The sequence below is a fragment of the Melanotaenia boesemani genome, chromosome 9 (assembly GCF_017639745.1).
Source record: "Melanotaenia boesemani isolate fMelBoe1 chromosome 9, fMelBoe1.pri, whole genome shotgun sequence".
NCBI classification, from domain to species: domain Eukaryota; kingdom Metazoa; phylum Chordata; class Actinopteri; order Atheriniformes; family Melanotaeniidae; genus Melanotaenia; species Melanotaenia boesemani.
This window is the reverse complement of record NC_055690.1, coordinates 28,368,211-28,390,537: the sequence shown is the minus strand read 5'-3', so window position 1 is coordinate 28,390,537 and position 22,327 is coordinate 28,368,211. Positions and strand designations below refer to the sequence as shown.

General features: G+C 39.6%; 1 protein-coding gene across 11 annotated transcripts in view; it reads left to right on the top strand.

The window, feature by feature from the left end:
* The window catches only part of kirrel3b (kirre like nephrin family adhesion molecule 3b), a 164,773-nt gene that overhangs the window by 45,026 nt on the left and 97,420 nt on the right, over positions 1-22,327 (top strand). Inside the window, exon 1 of one of the 11 annotated variants that reach the window (XM_041995104.1) lies at positions 2,607-2,645. The exons of the other annotated variants lie outside the window; for them this stretch is intronic. Within the exon in view, the coding sequence (XP_041851038.1) occupies positions 2,633-2,645 (13 nt within the window). The 5' untranslated portion in view covers positions 2,607-2,632. Of the gene's footprint in view, positions 1-2,606; positions 2,646-22,327 lie in introns of those variants that run through there. 11 annotated transcript variants of the gene reach the window in all.

The window sequence follows — 22,327 nt, the reverse complement described above, 5'->3', positions numbered from 1 at the left end:
CTGAACATTGATCCAGTTCTTGTTTTATCTGAGTTTTCTGTAATCAGAAATCCCATGATCCTTTGTCAGATAAAAACAAAACAAAAAACAAGCTGCTTTAAGTTCCTTCTCTCAGTCTCTGAACTAACCTTTTGTCAGTGTATGTTTAATAGTCAATTAGAGCTGCAGCCTGAAAAAATACACAAGAGTCGCAAATTATCAAAACTATACACACACTGAGACATATTTGGAGAGGCAGAACAGTTTTCTCTCTTATGTAAGCCTTTGTGAAATGTAAAGGTCACCGTGTGAATTGCAAATCACAAACTAGTTAGTAGCTTTTGAGGGCTGCCAGTCACTTGTTTTTTCTTTTATTCCCTGTAAAAACACACACCCAGATGAGGCGTACTGTAGCATGGGTAGATGTCACAAAGAACATTGTTGAACCAAAGTCTTATTCTCTCCAACATCGCAAACACCACTTATTATTGAACTTGACTGAGCATCAGCAGCTCAAGGTATGTCTGCTTTTTGACACAAAGACACCTGCTGTGATATGTTCAATTAACATGAAAACACCTGCCAGCGAACCTCAAGACGACTTTGTTGACTTTGTTTTCCCTGCCTCTTGCCTCATTAACCTCATAGCTGGTATGGAATGCTTACTCCACAAGTGAATTTCATAAGATGAGGCAAGCAGCCAGTGAGTATTTAGCATTCATCTGTGTCTAGGCGATAATGAACAGCACACTGTATGTGCTATATATGCCAGATACAGCAGGTGTTACACTGCTTACTATTAAGACTGTCAGTGTGCATTCTTCTTTCATTAGGATTCGCTTCCTATTTTCATGTAAGAACAGTTTTGTTTTCAACATCCTTTGTGTTGCTGCATCCGCTGATAAAAGGGACATTTAGCAGGAGAATCTGTAGAAAATGTAGCCAGAGAGATCACTTGCATCACTCGCTGAGGTAAAACTGTTCCCTCATTAAATGACAGAGGATGTCTTTCCTCAAAACTTTGAAATTGATGGGGAGTTCTCATTAGAGGCAAAATTATTCAGTACCTTATAAATATGGAGTTGGATTGTTCCTTGAGTGGAGGAGTTAAGGGTTTAAGACCAAAATCTTCTCACAAACAGCACAGATATTGTTTGATACACAAAACAGATGGAATCTTGTCTAGACTACAGGCAAATGAGATTATAATATAGTTTCTGTTCACATTTTATGCTTTTAGGCTGAGCACATCCATAATACAAATCTTATCAAAGTTTTATGTCACAGTTCATTTATCATCGCTTCCAGATGAAATTTGTGAGCAAAACTTTTGCATCTCGTGACTCATTGTAAGTTTTATTGGGATGCAGCCAAAGCCCTTGTACAGTTTAACTGATGATGCTACATGGCTTAATGTGTTTCTGAGAGACATTTCCAAAAAACTAAATAATGATTTCTTGCTAAAAATTTAGTACCTCATATCTCATTAAGTTGGCTCTCCTGCATCAGATTAAGATGTAATGAAAAAAGTTCAGTCCAAGCACAGGTTCATTTCTCCTACCTCTTCATTCGTTCAAGGACCCTACAGTTCGATTAGCACACGCCATCTAGGTCATTCCATAGCACAAAACTGTTATTTAGTGGTTGTGAAGTCTTCTGAGAGACTGTTATTGCAGGAAAGCAGAATTTATTTCCCTGCCTTAAGTGAACTGTCCACTGACTGTTGAGGTGAGACGGCTTTGTTCAGCGACCAGCTGAAGGACATTTAGGTTGTTCTGAGCTCTTTTTTCACTCACTTCATATATAGATTTCATAGATTTCCAAATCTGCTGGTGTAACTGGATTGCATGTGGACACATCCTTTTATATTGATTTCCATATTATGAGGACTCAGATTTTCTTTCTCTTTTCTTCTCTGTGCCATACCATCCTATCTTGTTGTTACTCCAATAGGTTTAGTAGATGCAATATCTGCAGCAGAATGAAGGATGACAGCAAACAAATGGCTTTAATGGCAAGGAGGTTAATCTCTGTACACTCTCAGCTCTCTACGGACCAGATTCTTGCAACCCTGGTGAAACTTCCATTAACATAGAGGTTGCTGATGACACTGTATCCAGTGCACACTACAGAGGACCTGGAATTAATCAGAGGGGGATAAGATTGACCCACATGTTATCGCTTACTGCTTGTCCTTGACCAGCCTTTCTGTTCTTCTTGATTGCCTTGTGTTTTCATCCAGCTACAATGTATTTATCACAGTAATTCAGTCGCATTTTCTCCCCACATGGTCAGCAACTATCAGTGTAGCAGTGTAGTGGCAGGAAGCAAATCATCTCAAGTCCACTCGAGTTTTTGCTATGGTTTGCTGTTATCTGAAGTATTTGCTCCAGGGAATTTATGTAGAAATGCAAGGGAACGGGCACTGAATTGTGTCCTCATTAAACATCAGTGTGAGGATGGCAGAGTACACTTTCTTTTTCGCTTTTGGTACGGAAATAGACATTGGCACCTTGAAATGAATAAAGTTATCTTAGGAAAATATTCCTTTAGTTTTAAAGCTTTTTTTTTTTTTAATCCTTGATCACCAAAGGTTACGTGCTCTTGATGGTGTCGAAGACATCATCTAAACGTTTTTGTTGCAGCCAAGGACATGACCATCAATGGTGAGAATCAGAGCTATTTCCATGATTCCAGCCTCTACATGCTTCCTTGAACCTCTTTTCATCTCTCCTCTTCTTGTCCTTACTTATTTGCCAGCCCTCATTTATCTCAGCAATCCAATAATTTATACTTAGAAGTGACTGGGCCAAAGGGAAGCAGTAGAGGGTGAGCCAAAAGAGCTAGCGATAGCGGCTAATTAGCTACAGCTGCTGATGGGACTGCTTTTCGCCGCCTGCCAGAGGAGCCTTGACAAAATTGTTATCAAATGTAATCAGAAAAGACGAGCCATTTTTCACCACATTAAGATCCAGGGCAAACTGGAGATGGTGGGTGGGAGAGGGATGCGTTTGGCAAAGAGGGGCTCTGTGAGAAGTTGCGTGTTGGCATGTGTGAGTTATCACATGCTATGAAAAAACAGGTTAGATGCATCATAAATCCAGCATTGAAGCAGAGACAGACACATGGGGCCTGCCTGTGTGAGCACTTACAGTATATAATTCCCCAGTCTCACAGTACTGGTGAGCCATTTTCTAACTAAATGAGGCAACAGAGCAGGGCAGTGACAAACACCCAAGAGAGCACTTTTCATCTTACTATCAATGCACTAAAGTTGCTTAAACACTCAACCTTGTGTACCACATCATCATGTCTTACTGCTCCCTCAGTAGGTGAAGCATCCTTCCATCTGCTGTATGTTTTATGTACATGATACTGTGGTCCAGCAATCCAAACATACCTTGATACTGAAGTATTGCAGCTGCAGAATTTAAATGTTGCAGAGGATAAGTAAACCCACTGCTCACCTAAGGGGGCAACCACTGTTTCTAAGAATGACATACATAATAAATGTTTAAATTATAGGTGAGGAGACACATCCAACCCAACATGCAATGAGGGTTTCTGTAGGAAAATGACCACTATTCAGTCTGCTGCAGAGGCAGCACGACTTCTTTCTCATGCCTGGTTATAAATAAAGTCTTCACGTACACCTACAGAGAAAGTGAAAAGAGGTGTGCAGCATTGGACAGTAGATAACACAAACAGCATGTTGCTACAGGATGTTGTGCTCTGCGGTATAACAAGGTAAGACTGCATGTGACAAATTGTGTCAGGTAATTTCTGCATCTACAGAGAGTAGGTGTACCACTACTCATAGCTTTTGCAGTTTCATTTTATGTTAACTGTGGTCAAATGGATTTGTTTCGCTTCCACCTCCACATCAAATGTCTGCATCCTCAGTTATTAGAAAATCAAGCTCTTTACAATACCACATTGATAATACCAATATTCCAAAGGTGAATTTCAGGGATGTGTCTGTATGTCTGTGAAAATGTGCGTTTGTGTCTGTAGTGTCTTTCCCAAGTGCTTACCCTGGTGTTAGGTCGTGGTTTTGCAAGGCTTGTGAACGCCGGCCTGCTGGCAGCAGCTGGAAAGCGTCAGCAGATGTGAATTGTCAAACGCTCTGTTTGGTTCATTAGCTGCTCTTCCACATGCACCAAACACAGCTGTTCCCTGGCCCAGAGAGCAAAGGGGAGTCTGTGTATGATTGCGCTTGCGTGTGTGCATGAACCCAAGTGCAAATGTGGGGCAAATAAAGGAGGAGTAATTAAATTTGTGTATACTGAGGATGTATATCCATGTTGTGGGCAGATAGATCTCAAGAAGTAAAGTGTCCATCTTTCATCTAGAAGGTTTGTGTTTCTATACCCAAGTTGGCCATTTCATAAGTTGAAGTTTCTTTAGGCAAAATATTGAACTCCAATGTTTCTCACTTGTAAGTTCCTTTAAATATGCTAAAACTAATGTGATGTTTATGCAAATCGGAAGTCAGTGTTGTTTGTACATAGATGAAATAAAGGGCAGTAAATCTATTTACTTTTATTTTACCTATTTTCACTCTACTCACGTATCATTGCATCCTGCCTTTCCTTTTTAATATTGCCCCAACATTCTCCTGCTTGCTGGTTGGTAGCATCTCTGGATAAACAGCCGAAGTTCAATCGTTTACAGGAAAGCAAGAAGTTTAAAGTGTGAGTACATGAATATATAAATAAAATAAATCGTAGTTTGGAAATGAGAAACTGTAAAGCATAAGCCACAAAATTACAAAATATGTACACTGACAGAAAATGTGGCTTTAGGGAAACAACAGTACAGTGTCACTGCATGTGGCTGATTGTAATTCACACAGAGTACAGAGACCATAGCTCAGCAGGTAGTGCAGTAGTGGCAGCAATTTGATCCACAGCCCTTCCTTGTATTGAACCAGCTCAGTATGAAAAGAAAACGTGATGATTAAATATGTCCAAAGAGAACATTTTTCTTTGCCTTTATTGTTGTAAGAGGAAGTGTCGGGGTGACGCGAAGCAAACTTTTAAGCATTAGGGGTATAAATCACAAGTTATATATCATAATTAAAATATTATATTCATTCATTGAATAACGATTAGATTTTTGGTGATATCACGAATGCTGCCACAATAAGATTTCAATTTGGTTGATACAAGACAGAACCCTTTGCATTTGCAGTCTGAAGTGTCACGTCACTAACCCCTCCTCTGCAACCTTTTTAAAAAGCTTTTCTGAACAAGTAATAGTTTGGCAGCAACTTTTCTGATACTTTGACATCATGAAATCCATGGTGCAATTTGCAAAGGAGGTGTTTAAAAGCCTTGAGGATATAAACTTGATCTTTTTTAACCACATGTGAGAGTTTTACATAATGCAAAATAGGCATGTTATGATTTTGAAAGATAAATTAGGGCAAATAAAGGCTGGATAGCCTCATTATGATACTGGTATGGTTTTCAGTGTAAACCAATTAAACTAGGAAACATTTTGGTGTGGAGTTGCATTGGCTGATGTTTCCTCAGGCAACATACAGCATAAACCCCCACATTCCACAGTCCCCCCATAAGCTCATGTTCATCAGACTGTGAGAGTAGAGAAAAGTATAGTTGCAAATTTATAGTTTAAGAAGCTCTGTTTACGTAACTGGCTCTATAAAAGAAAAACATTGTATTTGAACATATAGATATTATTTAAATATGCTAAATGCAAATTATTTAGATTAAATGAGATATAATTTACCAACGATAACATTCTCAGATTTTGTTTTTTCCAATGGTTGTTGCTGAATTAAAAAGAAAAAAAAAAGCAAACCCCTTTGATACTCAAGGTAATCTACATTTGTTACATTGTTGCCCCAAACTTTGTGCCAGTAGTATGTTGACGCATTTTTAGCATTAGTTGTGTGGTAGTAAATAAAAGCACACTGATACACCACCCACTCATACATGTTCAGCTTTTGTTTCTTTGTCATTTATTTCTCATGTTGTTTACTCGCAACATACCCCACCATTGTCTGGGCTGGGCAGGGCTCGGCTGTGTACAATGCACATATGAATTGCTGTATCCTCGGAATAAATATTTATTCAGAGCCAAGGTCTGTTGTAATTAACGAGAAGGCGGCTGGAGAAATTCTATTATGCTTCTCCCTGGAGTCACCAGCAGCTCTGTAAGTCTCAGGTCAGCTGGTCTGGTTATGGAGATGTCTCATTCATGCATTTCCACAGTGTGTGAGCATTATGCAGGGCTATGAATATTTGTGTTTCTCCATACATGTGTGTAAATGTTGGCAGGAAGCAGAAAGACTGCAAGTCAGTCAGCAAATGTTATAACTGAATTAGGCTAGTATTCTCTCTGCCAGTAGTCTAATTGGATGGTAAATCATGTTGCATTCAGCAGATAATGCCTGAGATGAAGCATCTATTAAAACTATAAAGGCTGACAATATTTGCATATAATGTAGATGACTGCAATGTGAACAGTAAACATTGTAAATCGAGAATCTGGTGTACATTGCATTGTTGAAACAGGATAGAAGTGTGTACTTCCTGAACAAGAGCTGTAAAGAAGCATTTTTTTGGGAAAAAAAGTGCTCATTGCTAGCTAACTAATTACTATAGGTTAAAATGTGCCAGTGTTTGCAATTATTCCAAGTTAATCCAATTAACTTTTTAAAAAAATGCACAATAGTGCTGAGTTTGAAAACTAAGAGAATAGTGAGGGGACCAGGTTATCTTCTGGCTGGAGGTATAGTAAGAGCTTAAATACTGCCAAGATGCAACCGGCCTTCTTGCCTATGTTTTAGTGAAATCCCTCCAGCCTAATTAGGTGAAAAAGCACAAGATGTTTATGAAGCATTTTAGGCAGCCAGTGACAGGCACTAAAGAGCCATCCACTGCAAAAAATGGTGACAGAGTGGATCGACGTGCCTGCAGAAGAATCTGCCATGAGGGTATTTACTCTGAACCTGCAGAGCTTGCACAGATGACATCTTAATAAGCTGAGCACCATGATACATTTTTAACTGAGCCAGTCAGTCTCTCAAGACGACTGTGCACCATTGCTCGCTTCTAATTGGGTTTTCCACCTCCTCCAGCACCAGTGTAGCATTACATTATTGTTTATAAATTTATATCCTTATTCCCAAGTACTTTACTGGGAGACTGTCCAACCATGACACATTTCTCTATGTTTCTCCCTACTTTATATATCTGTGTACTAATTTTTGTAGTCAAGTTTAAATGTCATCAACTTTACAACTCTTGTGTTTTACTCTAACTGCAAAGTTTCACTGGTGGCACAATACGATACTCAACAAATTCAGATATTTGAAATGTGTCCCAATCAGGGTCTGCACATCTCAAAGTGCGTATTCATTGACTACATGTGTCATTGCGGTGCGCAATGACGCATTATTGCCCCAGTTCACAGAAATTGAAGGACCCTCCGAATCCACCCTTTGAATCCGCACTTTGTTTGGCCTCTTTTCTCCCAGAATTCATTGTGACAAAACAGTGGCCGATCGGCAACTGAACTCAGGAGTGTACGTTTTAGGTTTCAATAAAGTTTTGTTAAAAAAATTCTGGATTTTTAAGGGGTTAATGATGTGTGTACCGGCTGGAAAACAACAGAGCCTCAGACCATATTTATTATTATTTTCTTTTTTTTAAACTGTCAGTGTTACCGGTCGATGTTAACGTCCACTGAAGTGTTCTATGAGTAATTTCAGAGGTTTAAGTGATTTAATGTCCTGTGTTGTTGCTCTGCGAAATTCTTGTTGGCTAGGTAGGCTAGGTAGGTAGGTAGACGTTAAGCGGACTTCGAAGTGTGCAGACTACGAGGACACTCTGTAGCCTACATAGTCTGCACACTCCGAAGTGTGCAGACTCTGAATTGGGACACACCTTTAGTTTGGCCTATTGTTTTAGTTGTGGACAAACATTACAGGTTATCTAAACACTGGGTTTTGGTTATATTTAATAACCTTGTTGATGAAAAGTTGTCAGTCTAGTGAACATTGTGTTGTGGTTAAATTTCGCCATTAAAATCTAGACATCTCAAACATCAAATCTAAACGAACCACACTGGTGGATGAGCTATTTTTTGTCATTAATGAAGCATCACTTCATCATTATCTTCTTACATGTTTGTGAGAAATTTTATTCGTACAGCATAATTCTCGAGTCATGACCAAAAACCCAGTTGACTCAATGAAAATTTAAATGAGCTTATTGTTTAGTTCAAGGGAGTGTTTGAAGAATTTCCCTCCAGGCATCACTGAGACAAGCTGCTGCCATCAGTGTGAAGGTTTGAAAATTTAGGAAAAAAAAAAAAAAGAAAGAAAGAAAATTATGTGGAATGATATTTTGACTGCAGTATGAATCCTCCCTGTTCTGTCTTCAGTGATAATTGTGTCCATAGACGGCAGGGTGATAATTGCATATTTAAAGCTAACTATAAGTGGCTTTTGCTAGATTTCTCCTGAAAAAGAAGAAATGGCACTAAGTAGTTAAAGGCTTCTATATGGAAATTCTTGCTCTGTACCGACTACAGTCTGTATAGGCACTGCGTTTCTTCACATAACACTTATGTAGGACTCAGTGGGACTTCAGCTAAAAGTGCTTAATGTCAAATGAAGGGATGGTGAGTTTGTGGGAACAGAGCTGCAACCCTTTATGCTGCAAACTAAAAATGTATTTTAGGACAGCTGTTACTATAAAAATGGGTTGTTACTGCTCTTGTTTCCTCTCAAACATGAGGTGGATTGAGCCATTCGGCGAGTGCCTCTTTATTTTTACAGCTAAGCAGCATTCAAGAGTTTGGGAGTTGTGCCAGAATGCAGCTGCCAGTGTCCCTCCCCCAGTAAGCCACAATGACGAAGAGCACATCCTTGCTGCTTTTATTCACACAGCTTTTGTTTACATGTTTACTGTTTCTGGCCGTGTACATCACATCAAAAGACACTGCTGTGACAGTGTGCATCAAATGCAGCTGGGGTCAGTGGAACAGGCCGTCACACAAAAACAAGTTATTATTTTATCATTTATCTCTTTTGGGGCCAAGCAGCACAATGATACTCTCGTAGTCTCTCCAAATTGCCCACCTTATGAGGCAGCAGTGTGGGAGTTGGATCTCTGGAGGCCCACTGGTTAAGGCAGAGAGGGGGAACCATGTTCAGCCTGCATGAGCTGCCAGCAAATCTGTTAATTAAGCATGCTAATGGTTGTAATTGTAGCTGGTGGTGAACCCAGCTGTTGAGGTAAATTCTAGGTTTAGCCCACTGGTTGTCAGGATTCAACTTTGTGTGTGTGTGTGTGATAAGTAAAACCACACATGTATTTTATGCACAAATGAAGAAGGAAAGTAGAGAGGGGTATGAGACGTTACCAATGAGCAGGAGGAGGAAGGGGGAATAGAGAAGAGAAAGATGAGCTTTTTAACCTCATGGCTTACCTTCCTCTTCTCAGCATCAGTCATCATTTCTGCAGCTGCTCCCAGGAAAATGCCTGATAGGTGTTTGCCATCTGCCCGGGGCTTAGGGTGCTTAGGCTGGGCTAATGTCAGCTGATCCCACCTAACTTGGCAATTGTGTGACTGGCAGGTTTGCAGAGAGGTGTAGAGGTAATCTCTTTGATTCCAAATGCCAGTTTGTTTGGTCTTGTTTTTTTCTTAGTACACGCTGCTGTGAAAAGGTTCAAGATTAATGGAAAGCAAAAGTTTTAACCTTATAAAGACAACACTTTATAAAAGCGACATTTTACAAGATGTAAATAGATATCTGGTGTCTGTTCAGGTGTTTATTTAAAGTGAATAAAGATGGTAGTGTACCATAACATAGTTAGTTGCCACCTGACAAAAGAGTCCTCATTTAGACAAGTTTCAAAAAAGATTACAGAAGCGTGACTACAGAGCAGAGAGTCCAGTATCCAAAGCATAAACAAGAAAGAGAGAAAACAGCTTGTCTTTATATTAATGGACGCAGGATTAACTGGATGATGGCATTGGTACTTCACAATTCTACTTTATCCAGCTATGTTTCATCTTCAAAGGAATACAATGCCAAACTAGAAAGAAATAGGGTTTTTTTTTTTTATAAAAAAACAGAAAAATGCCATGTGTTATTGAAGATTCAGACCGCGGTGCTATTTGTTTTCTATCCATTACTTTTTTGCTCCAGATGTCAAAGAGGTTTATTCAAATCAAATGACACATCATCTGCTTGCACTGACTCACAAAATCAATCATTTCTACACTAAACAGAAACTAAATGTCCTGTGGCTATGCAGTATTTGTGATTATTTCACCATAAAATCTACTGAAGTAATTCTAAGAATAGGTAAGCGGTGCTGGCCATGTGGCCCGCCAAACAACACAGACAGAGCCATTTTCCCTCCATTTTTATTTCAGTTTGAACTATGTTCAGCCAGAGGATGACAGCATAGTGTCTGAGACTCCTGGGACATTTTTTCTCATTTCTTTTCAAAACCAAATCAGTGGCTTGTGTCTGACTGAATTATTCTCAAGATAGTCACTACTGTTTATTTATTGTGACTTTTTATTTATTTTTATTTACATCTGTTGCTCACGCTTTGACACACAACTTTGGGATTTTACGATTGTTTTGCTTTGCTTGTATCAAATGCATGCTGTGCAGACAAGATTTCATTAGGACAAGAGCCCAAGCAGTATTTTGTATACCTCTTGTGACCTTTGCAAAAGGCCAAGTTTAACATTGCCTTGTTCTTAAGGTGAATTAATGAATGCCTCAGTTTTAGACCAGACAATTATAACATGCTACCATGACTGTGCACCTAATGGCTTCTTTGAATTCTTGGCTGATTATAGTTACATTAAAAACATGTCTCACCTTAATGCTTAAATTGAAATGTTAATGTACTGAGGAAAATGTATGCTGTCAGTGCCATGCCATTGTGTGCAGTACAATGTCCACATGCAAAGTGGGAATTAAAGAAATCTGGCAGGCAGTAGTGAATGCTTTTGTTGGTTGGGGGAAAAAAAATAAATAAAAGAAGTTCTATTGGCTGAAGCATTAACATGAGGCCTAGGGAGAATAAGGCAATGATGTTATAAATAACTTTTGTTCAAGTCAATAAGCAATTCAAAGGTTGGTGAGACGCAGTGTGTTTATCATGAAAAGATGGGACTGGGTGTCAGGCAGGCTTGTGTACGCAAGGTAAGAGAGAGAGACATAATCTAGCATTCACTGATAGATAGATAGTGCTTTAGCTCGCTTACACACACAAACACACACAGACAGCATGTCCTTCTTCTGTCCTGTTGTCTCCCGGCCCGTTAGACCCTAATCCTTTTTATCTGCCTGCGCTCGGTTTGAGGGTCTTTGTGTTTGTCCGGGCATGCGTTTGCGTGTCTGTGAACGTCTGTCCAAGTGCGACTCAGCGGCATTGTGCGTTCGGCTGTTCGTGATGAAGATGTCAGGGTGAAGCTGATTAGTCGGTCGTTACTTTTTCCCCAAGGAGATGACGTCCTGTCATGAGTAGAGGGTGACAGATGTGGTCCCATGTAATCACTGCAGGAAACTGGAATTCTGTTCCCCAAAATCATACTTTGACATGATGGATAGTTGTACTGTTGTCCATCAAAATGTGTTGTTGTTGTTTTTAATCTATAGCAATCAGTTTATGGATCATAAATGCATGAAGTGGCTGCCAAAAAAAAGGTAAAATAAAGAAATGGAGTTGTAAAATACCCAAGTGAACTTATGACCTTGACGATGCCATAAAGCAAAGGTGGTTTATGCACTAGAAAGTCTCTGTGGTACTTAAACGGCTTCAGAGAGCCAGAGGACACAGCAACAGTATGAGATCAGAATCAGTTTTCTTGGCTTCGGGATAGCTTCTGATATTGAGCTTGGAATTACTTTCTTGTAATCCATTCATTCTTATAGCTGATTCCTGGAGGAACCACATTCTCATGATTACTCTCGTAATCTTTTCTAAAGGCTTTGGTCTATACAACAGTCAGCACAGCTCAGTGGCATGGTCATTTTTCAATGCTACAAGGAAATAAATGAGGAGAACAGTTGAAAGAGGGTTGAACTTTTTTTTTTTTACTTAAATAATTAACACACTTGTTTACATTTATCATCCGATTTTGTTGTCGTTTTTCCTCCCAGTTTATTATTGCTTGGAATATGATTCTATCAACTTTCTGTACTCTAAAAAGGCCACAACAACAAATTATCCAGGCCATACATGTTCTTCGTCCATATTCTGCCTGGAGGGCTGTGAGAAAGACACAGTAAGACAAAAAAAAAAAAAAAAATGTTTGCCTGTTGTTGCCCCCCCCCCCGTCTCATTTCCCCGGGAGTGTCTTTTAAATCAGTGGAGGAGAGGAAAATGCAGGAGCAAGGAGGTCTCCCTACAGCAAGCACATCCTTTGACATCGATCTGTGCCATTACTCCTTTCGACACCTGGTTCCATCTGACTAAATGGCCCACAGGCTGGACAACTAAGACAAGGAACAGAACAGGGGCAGCAGATACAAATGACCCTCCTCGGGCCATTCCTTTCATCCAGTGGGAGCATCCATAGGGTGTGTGAAGAGGGGGGAGCGTGGTAGGTAGAGAGAGGCTCAGTGGGGTCCGTTTTTTTTAGGCTAACCACACACCATGTGGAGCAGGTCTGTTAGAGATAGCAGTCTTAATAATGTCAATGTGATGTGCTTAGCTTTCACTGGAGGATGATGGACCTCCAGAGAGAAGAAAATAGTGGTTTAAGTGGGAGCTTTATCCGCACAAGAACTACATAACTAGCTACAGGGGTGTTTCATGCTGATTTGTCTTTGTTTGGCCTTGCAGCTCAGTGTTAGCATTAGCACATAGCTCACCTGCTGTGCAGCAAAACTCTGGTTATAACGTCGAAGAAAACTGTGAGGAAAGAGACTGAATGAGGGCCCAATAATGGGAGCCACTTTGCCTAAGGAAAAAAGAAAAAAAAAAAAAAGTTTAGTTTTTCTCAAGGTTGTTTACAGTAGCATTCTATAGTGGGTAAGAGGCATTATTGATAAAGGTAGGATACAGAGTCTTTCATGGAGAGCAGAATTGTCTCCCCACAAGCCTAGTGAGCATCATTAACAGGCTGCAGAGAAAGTAACCAACACTGAAAGCCTGAGAGCAGACAAGCCCGTGTAACAAACATAGGTGGCAACGAGAGGAGTGGGCTTTCAAGTGCCAGTGATGGCTGGGCTACCACCATGTCACCACTGCTCCTAAAAAAGGAACAAATGGCCAATTTGCAACCTCTCTCCACCCATGAAAGGTCATTTGTAGAGAAGCAGGGCTTTCAAACAAAATGTACCAGGCTTTTTGGTTGTACTGGTATAAGCACAAGGAGTGTACTGTACTGTTAAAATATTTATACTGCTATCTAAATTCTTTAGTTGTTTTCCAGCTTGCATAACTTTTTTGTAAACAACATAATTTGGAATATATGTGTGTATCACAGGTGTTCTTATGTGGAAAACACTCCATCGAGCTCTCCAACATCCCCAACAAGGGGATGAGGAGACTGTACGGGGGGTGGGGGGGGGGGGAGTGTGGAGGACTTTTGTTTTGTTTATTTGTAATCATGGAAGTGATGATTGGGGCCGGGCACCCGGTGAATGAATAAACAAAAATGCTAAGACTATTCTACCCAACTGGATTTTATCATCTCCTCGAATTTAATCATACTGCCCAACATTTTAGAGCCATCAGATGAACATAATAGAAGAGAGAGAATTAATGCCAAAGCTATAAAAGCACACGATAATACATGTGGAAATCAAAAAAGATATTAATCCAAGAACAAATAAAGTAATAATAAACATAGAGAAAGATAAAGAATTTAGTAATATACATTTATTTTTTCCTTTACCCTTTTTGCCATGATTAGCTATTTTTTTTAAAGACGTCTGTGTCACAGAGAAACACTGATCCTGTAATTATTTGAGACGTCTACAGACGTCAATGGAAAACTGCTCCTTGAGTTAAAGCATTAGGTCCATTCAAGGTCAGATGTTCCACTCAATGTAATATAGACACATAGATGCCAATATTCTTGAAAATTTCTGCTTTTTGTTTTAATCTCACATTTCCAGCTATCAGGTAAAGTAAAAAAAAAAAAAACATGATAGTCTACCTCCATGGTCATATGTGGACACCAAATAACAAATAAACAAATGAATAAGTAAAGAGTTTGTCTTAGCTCAGAGTTTGCTGATATTGTGTTATTGATGTACAAAGTTGATTATGGTGAGACAAAAGCTTTCACTATTTAGAGACATTAGCCCACTCAGGAGGCTTTATGATGCATATGATGACCATCAGTTAACTTGTCAATTAAGCATTCATTAGAGCACTCTGATCCCCTCTGAGACTGCCCTCTGTCAATGTGACGAACCTGATGGTATTTTTTTCTCTCTGACAGCTTATTAGTTGAAGTATGTGACGGGTATGCTAATTCTGCTTACCGCCATGCCAGTCCTGTATCTGGCAACAAATACATACGCTGTAGCGCGATGATTCTGCAGTAATCAGAATTATTTAGCTGACCTTTAAATGGCAGCATGCCCTTCTAGTCTCCACTGTGTGTATACCAGTAAAGCTGCTTTAAAGAAATGAATGATTACAAATAAAAAAATATCATCAGCCGTAAACTACAGAGTAGGCAGTTGTACACGAGGCCCAAATATTTCAAATTTCATGAGGATGAGGAGAGAAGAGGATTTTTGTGGATAGCGAGGATGAGTGATTCAGAAAAAGACGGGGGCGTTTTTAATCCGGCGTGTCGCCACTTAAATCCCAGTCACTTAATTCAACCTCCTTTTGTTTAATTAACCTCAGATTTCAGAGCTAATTAGGTTCAGGTATTAAAGAAAGATTATTTTTTCCTACTCTGGCTGTTGGCAGAAGTGTGGAAGCAGTCTTGCACTCAGTTAGATCTGATGTGGCGTCAGATTGAGCCTTCAGGGAAACCGGTGACGAGAAGAGAGCATGCAGGAGTGTGATGATGAAGGTTCAAGTGTTGTGTGCATTCAAAAACATTCTGTATACTTTAAAAAATTGTGATCACTTTTGGACAATGGTGAGGCAAATGGGACAAAAGCTTGTTTTTCATGCGCAGGAAAACTAATTAACAACAGTAAAAAGGATCAAGGCTTTCTATTCTGTTTCTTTTCAGCTCCTCCATTGCAACTTTGTGTCTGTAGATGCTTGAAAGAGCAGTTTCCAGTTGAATTTAACAAAGTGAATATCCTTCTTATATGACCACACACATACACACAAACACAATTCCTTTGGCTTTTTCTCAAAATATAAAGTGTCTGGTTTTTGATTTCTACAGTTTAACGATGCTCTTAATGAAGAGTGTCTGGGTTTTTTATAGGAACATAAACATCGAAGTGCATGTTAAAATGTTAAAATTGTGACCTGTGATTATTTTTTCTTTTATTATCAGAGTATCTTTGAAAGGAGACTTGTACCAGAATGTACTACTTAGTGACAGAGCATGCCATGAGCGTTGGCCTCTGTTCACCTAATCACCAAAGCTGTCACACCGTGCCTCATTAGCCTGATGGGAGATCCATGGCAAGTGGCCACCACACTAACCTCCTTTAGCCCACAAATCAATGTGCTCACAGCAGGATGTTGAAGGGAAGGAGGAGCAACAAGAACATCAGTCCGAGTTGTTGGACAACAATACCAGGGGTTAATCACCAAGGCGGTGATTGCAAATGACCAAGCCACTTGTGAGAATGGAGCGTAAACAAAAGCAAATTGGAAACAGGTAGTACACAGCATCCATATTAGGTTTCCTGGAGGGCTTCTTCTGATTACAACAATCATTGCATGTGTCTCTCGGCAAGATAAGTGAGGCACATGAAGTGGCTTTAAAGCACAGGCCTGCATATCTATCCTTCCATCCATCTACCCATCCGTCGCTCCTGCTTGATCCTCCACTGCCTCTTATCCATATTTGAAATTACAAAAGCCTCTCTTATGGATGGCCTATCACCCATGTAATGACAAAGTTCAAATGTGAATCCATCTAACAGCTCAGAAAGCCATTGAAATCCTCTCTCAAAGGTGCTGATGGCCACAGCAACTACTGTCAGTTTCCAAAGTATCTGGTCTCCAAAGAACAGATTAAAATAGTGTGGCATTGGACTGAAAATAAGTTTGATGCTCACGCTTGGACACTAGAGCAAAGTCTTTTTATAGTATGTTTTAAAATGTGCCTATTTGAAAAAAAGATTTTCTCTTTTTTTGCTGCAGCCTTGTGGTTCCTAGCTTATTCAGGGTGGAAATCTCCTATCTTAAATTTAAGCTGCATTAATCCATATCCACATGTTTAAACATTTAAAAGATGCAGCATACAAGGCCAAATTGCTTTTCCACCTCTTTGGTCTCACCTTAAAAGAGCCAGCATCATGCAGTTGTGTTTATCAATATTGTAAGCTGAAGGAAAATGCCAAAGCGCAACAAAAAGGGTAAATCGTTTAGTTTGTTGCTCCGTTCAGGTGACTTTTTCTTAGACGAGACTCTTTTGATTTCTTTGACTTTAACACTTCTCATCACAGCAATACTTACCATTTCTCACGTGCACATGATTCCCTCTAAAGCTTCCCTTAAACCTGCATAAAGAAAGAAGATAGGAGCATATTTTTGATCGAAGGTGTTTATATTTTCATCTAGTTTACTTTCATGCTTCATCCCAAAAATAAAAAAAATAAAAAAATCCTTCTACACAGACACACACTCACATACTAGAACACACATCTTCCCCTTCATCTTCCTTGCAGCCTGAACTCTTCAATAAATATATTTCTAAAATTGCCAAAGCTACCAGCTGGAGAAAATTTAGCATTTTGCTGATCCTCACTGTAGGAGATGTCTGTGATATTGATGTTTCCTAGCCTTCCTTTCTGAGTCGAAACCAAAGAAATGCATCTAAAAAACAAAATAAATAAATAAATAACACCACACAACAACAACAGAGGCACAATAAAGGGTCTCTCATCCAGGGGTAAGGGATAATTAACTGGAGCAGCTGACTTTAGGGATTATTCCAGGAGGGGCGGTGAATTAAAACTCAGCTAATGAGTTGAAGTTTCTTAATTTGTTCTCCCCCGTAATTCCAGAATGGATTAGCAGTAGCTTTAGTCGCCTCTTTCCAGCGATTACCATGGCTCGCCTGGATTCAGCTTTTAACGGAAGGGTGGTGAGAGAAAAATATGGGAGCAGCAGGGATGATTACACAGCTTAAAACTCAACACCTTTGGAGGTAAATGCTCAGCAGTGTTTAGCAGACAAAGGTATTCACTAAGAGAGACAATAGTAAGTTTATATGGACATCATTTCTTAAGTCTCACTGAAATCATTCTGTTCAAAAATGGTCACAAGTAAAGAGAAAGAGTTTTCTCAAATAATTTAATGAGAAGAAAACACTTTTGAAATGTAAAATGTTAGTCTTGGCAGCAACTTGGCAGTTATTTTAGCAACAGAAGAAGAGAGAATTTGGTTTTACCAACATAATTAAAAAAATATTTGATGTTAGTAGAAGACAAGAGCAAATAATACTTTGCAAACAGTTTTTGGGCTTTTGCTGTGCTTTCAATGGTCCATAATCCTCCTTTCTCATGCTGTCTTTAAACATGCAAAAAAAAGCAAAAGTAGACTTTTACAGCTCAGTTAACCATGTCTTCCTAGAGCATGTCAGAGGCCTGTGAATGAAAATCTGGCAACAACTTCTTGAAGACAGCTGTCCTGGCTGAATTTACAATAATAAAAAATAAAAATAAATTCTAGGTTAATTCTTATTTGAAGATCCCAGTGGTCTTATACCACCTTATCACCAGATACTTCTTCCAACTAGAAATACTAATACACAGCTGCATTTTCATGTCGATCTGATTATTAGAAGATTTAGACCACCCTTTTTGATCTGATAAGAAGTTCATTCTAATTGAGTCGCATTTGGTTCGTCTGCTCTGAAGTGTTTACTGGAAGCATTTTTACTCTGATTGGACAATTAATCTGATTAAAAGTTAACATACTAATGACACTGGGGCATGCTGTACTAATTAGGTGAACATTTTGATTAGTACTTTTTTCAGCAAAAAAGCTGGAATATGTTGGACATTAGAAAGCAAATAAAATTGATTCTATTTGGAGCAGCTATAGCTTCTCCTGAATCTTTTCTTCTCCTTGACTCCTTGGCAACACCAGGAAAGTGGACTTAAGGCTGTCAATTAGGGTTAAAAGGCTTTGAGGGTAGTGGAGAGCAGTCAGGCATGATGACTGGACCCAACACAGCACCTGATGCCTAATAATGAAAATTGACAAGACTTGTTTTTAATTCTGCTGCTTCTCTGGGCCATATTGCACAGGAACAAAATAATGCCGGAGGGTGGAAAGCCACACCTTCAGGCAGGTTTGTCCATTAGCCTTATGCTCCCTCACATACATGCTGGAGTGTAAGTATGTCAATAGTTTTCCACTTCCTGAATGCCAAAGTCATGTGGTTGTAACCTCCCAGCCTTGTCAGGGTAAGTTATTAGCACGGGTAGAGCATTGTGTGTCTAAGAATAGAATAAGATGTGATGTTATATGTGTTGGCATGATGAAATCAAATTACAAAATGTAAAGTCAACTCCTATATACGGCTCCTTTTAAATGCCTTCCTTGAAACATCTAAGACGAGTTTTAAAGGATCAACAGACAAGGAATATGGCTTGCATTTTGCATTTGAAGGGTGCAATTCACTTTCTATTGATGCTGGGATCTTAAAAGACTGACAGCAATACAGGGAAAGACAAGATGTGTACACAAAGTGAAGCTGTTTTGTAATGGTAGAGCCTCAAAATGGATAGTCTTCTTTCCCAGAACAGCATAATTCCTCTAGTTAAAATCGCATTTTGCTTCTGATTGACTCCACGCATCATTCAATAGAACCTCAGCAGTAATCCTGTCATTTGAGTGATACATGTTTAAAGGTATTTTTTTGTGGAAGTGCCAAAAATAAACACATACAGAATAAGCAATCAAAAGGTTACGTGCACAAAATAATCCCTGGATTAAAACATTTGCCTGATCACATGGTCACATTTCTTAAAGTTGCATTTGCAGAATAAAGAATGAAATGTGGTAGAAATGTGGTACAGTGATAACATGGGAAAGCTTTCAAGGCCGTTGGCACTATTTGGGCTCCCACACTGTCAAAACATCCAATAAAGCAGGTTAGAAGGTCCTGTAGCCAATTAGAGAGCAGTAAAAGACTGAAGCTCAGGAGAGGTTTTATTGTAAAACCGCGTCACTGCAACATCCTCAGATTATTTTTAGAGTCTGCCCCAGAGCGGAGAGACTTGTGAAAGGTGTGTGAATATGCCCTTGCCTGGGAAATGTCACACCCGCACGGCAACATCAAGTGTTGAATTCAGACCTAGCTTAAGGAATAAAGTCAAAACCAGTCTGCGTCTAGAGCTGAACATGTGCACTCTCATTAGGATCTCTTGTATCTGTAGTGGAGGGAAAAAAAGACAGGAAATGCACAGATTCTAAAGCCCCGGTGCTGTCAAATTAGTGGGTAGATGTATCCCTGTAAGCAGGAGCAGGCTGCCTGACCGATTAGAGTGACGTATGCATCTCATTGGTGGACAGCTTTCATCAGGAAACTCAATTGCCATGGCGACAGCCAAGAGACTCAGGATGGGAACAGTGTGTGGGATTGTGACATACTGTGTCATATTTGCAGGCACTTATATTGCTTATGTGGCCACTCATCACAATGATGCTTTTGTTTATGATAGCTTTTTTTTTTGTTGTTTGTTGATGGATTCTCCAAGTGTGTGCTGATATTTTTGGGGCACTTTGTTTTGTTTGTACTTACACTAAGTGCAGTTTTCCGGGTGTTTATGAGATTACAAATCTACCCCAGCTTGTGTGTGTTATGACTTTGCTTGTAGTCTCACAGATACAGACAGATGATGGTCTGCAGTGACTGTTTTGTATGTGTAAGTTTGCAGAAAAACAGCAGAATGGGATACACACATCCATGTTTATGCGACTGAGTGTGAAACAAGAGGCCTTCGCACATTGTTGCAAATGAAAGGATTCGTTCCTTAGCTAGAGGGTTCAGGCAATGCTGACCTCTGCTGTGACCACAGTCATGTTGACAGTTGCCGTACTTCACACATACTCCCCCAGGCCTGAAGTGTCCACTATCCTTCAGAGATTAGACCAAGCTATTGCAATAGAGTCTTTTATAGTGTGGCATGGCCACTAAAACAACACCACAGTGTGGCATTTTTCTCACTAGGCAAAAGACCCTAACTGGCAGAGCATGCCTCTCTCAGACCTTGTTTCATCTCAGCTGGTTAGCTCACCTCTGTCAGCTCAGATATGAAACTCCCCACAAAAAAAAGGGAGAATCTATTTTTGCATGAACCTAATAAAAAAATGTAAAATGATTCATGTTGAGGCTAAGGTGATGAAACCAGCTCTGCCTTTGCATTCATTTGGGAATTCTTGATAGTGAGGGTGAGAAGGGGAAACACTATGAGCTCATTTTACATGCAGTACTGCTTTATTTATTTACTATTGTTATTAATTTATTATAAATAAAATGTTAAAATGTGTTTTTTTTTCCTTTTGTCAACTCACCACGTCTTTTTTTTTACATGAAAGAGGAGGCAGATGTGCAAACATACAAACAAATATTCCCATGTACATTTTGCTGGGTTATTTTATTCTATATGTCTCCTTCATAAGCCAGAGCAAAGGTTTCCCACTATTAGACATTTATGTACATGTGCTTAATATGGATTGGAACTGGCAGTTAATTTTATGGTAATCAAAGCCCCATTTTCTCAAGGTTCTTTTGAAAGTCATCCCGCTTTTTTTTTCTTCCTCATTTGGCATAACACTGAGTTAAAGTTGTCATCGAAGGCTATATTTAAGTAATTGGCCATCTTGCAGTACAGCAATCCTAACCACAGGTGGGCTGCTAATAGGAACAAAGGGCTATGTTCATTATATGGCCAAGTCAGCTCTTCTATGGAGTGGGTAGGATGCTGCATGAAACATTTGACCATGAGACTTTTAATAGAAAAAAAGGTCCTCCACAACTTCCATTATGCCATTCCATAATTCATCAAACAGACTGAATTTTTCAAGAGGGATCTGTCATCAGCTCAGATTTTTATCGACAATAGACTCCCTTGTAGTTCACTGATTGGTTTCCACACAGGCTGAGCAGCGGATGAGAAAACGAACATGAAAAGCCGTGCTAGGATACCTGTCAAAATCTGTCCTCTCCCCCCAAACCTTGTGTGCATGGGCCTCGTTATGATGAATTAATGATTAATCAGGATTTTGTGAAAAGTCTCTGTGAATGATGGTAGAATAATGAGATTGTCTTTGATCATTTTATGTTAGCTCATGTCAGTAATTTGCGGTAAGCCATCTGAATTCAGCTGCAAGTGCATTAAGCTAAAGCATTCCTCAAAATCTTCAGCATCAACTAAGCCACCAGTGGGTCCCTGACATCTAGGATGATTTGAGTTACAGCACTCCTGCTCTGCAGCAGTCTCTCAGGCTCGCTCAGACATCCGATCCTCGCTGTGGACAAACCATTATTATGTCCATGATTGGACTCCCTGTGTGGGAATACACAGTGCTCTCCTCTCTGACTGTGTGAGCCTAATACTATGTGGCAGGTCCGGCACTCCACTGCCTAAACACATCTGTCATATTTTGTCATAGCAATACAGCAACCAGCCAACTCCCACCTCTGTAGCAAGGCATGCTGTATCAGTCCAGATGCAACTGTGTACATGAGAGGATGCAAAAGAGAAAACTAAAGGGTTTGGTAATGCAACTCAACAGTGAACACTTTCAAGGCAAAACTGAAATATCACAGCATGGACGGACACACTCAAATGCACACTATGTAGCAAAATGCTGTATTATTTATAAAAACAAACAAACAAACATGGTTCCACAACCTCAAAAGCCAAGTCTTAGCTACCTTGCTGACCCAGTGGTCTGATTTATACTACCTAACTATACAACTCTGTCAATCCAAAATTTTAGCAGAAAGCTACTTTTGTGTCCAATCCTGCTGTACTGCCTGGTTATTAAAGACAGAATAGCAACACAAGTACTAACAACTATAAGAAAAATTTAATAGAGAGGAGGGGGGGAAAAAAAGAAGAAATTACATGTGCTTGCCGTGAGTTCTCACCCACCTGCGACACAAAACTATTCTCTTTGATTCACATTTCTCTCAAGTTTCTCAGCCAGAATTGATCTGCAAC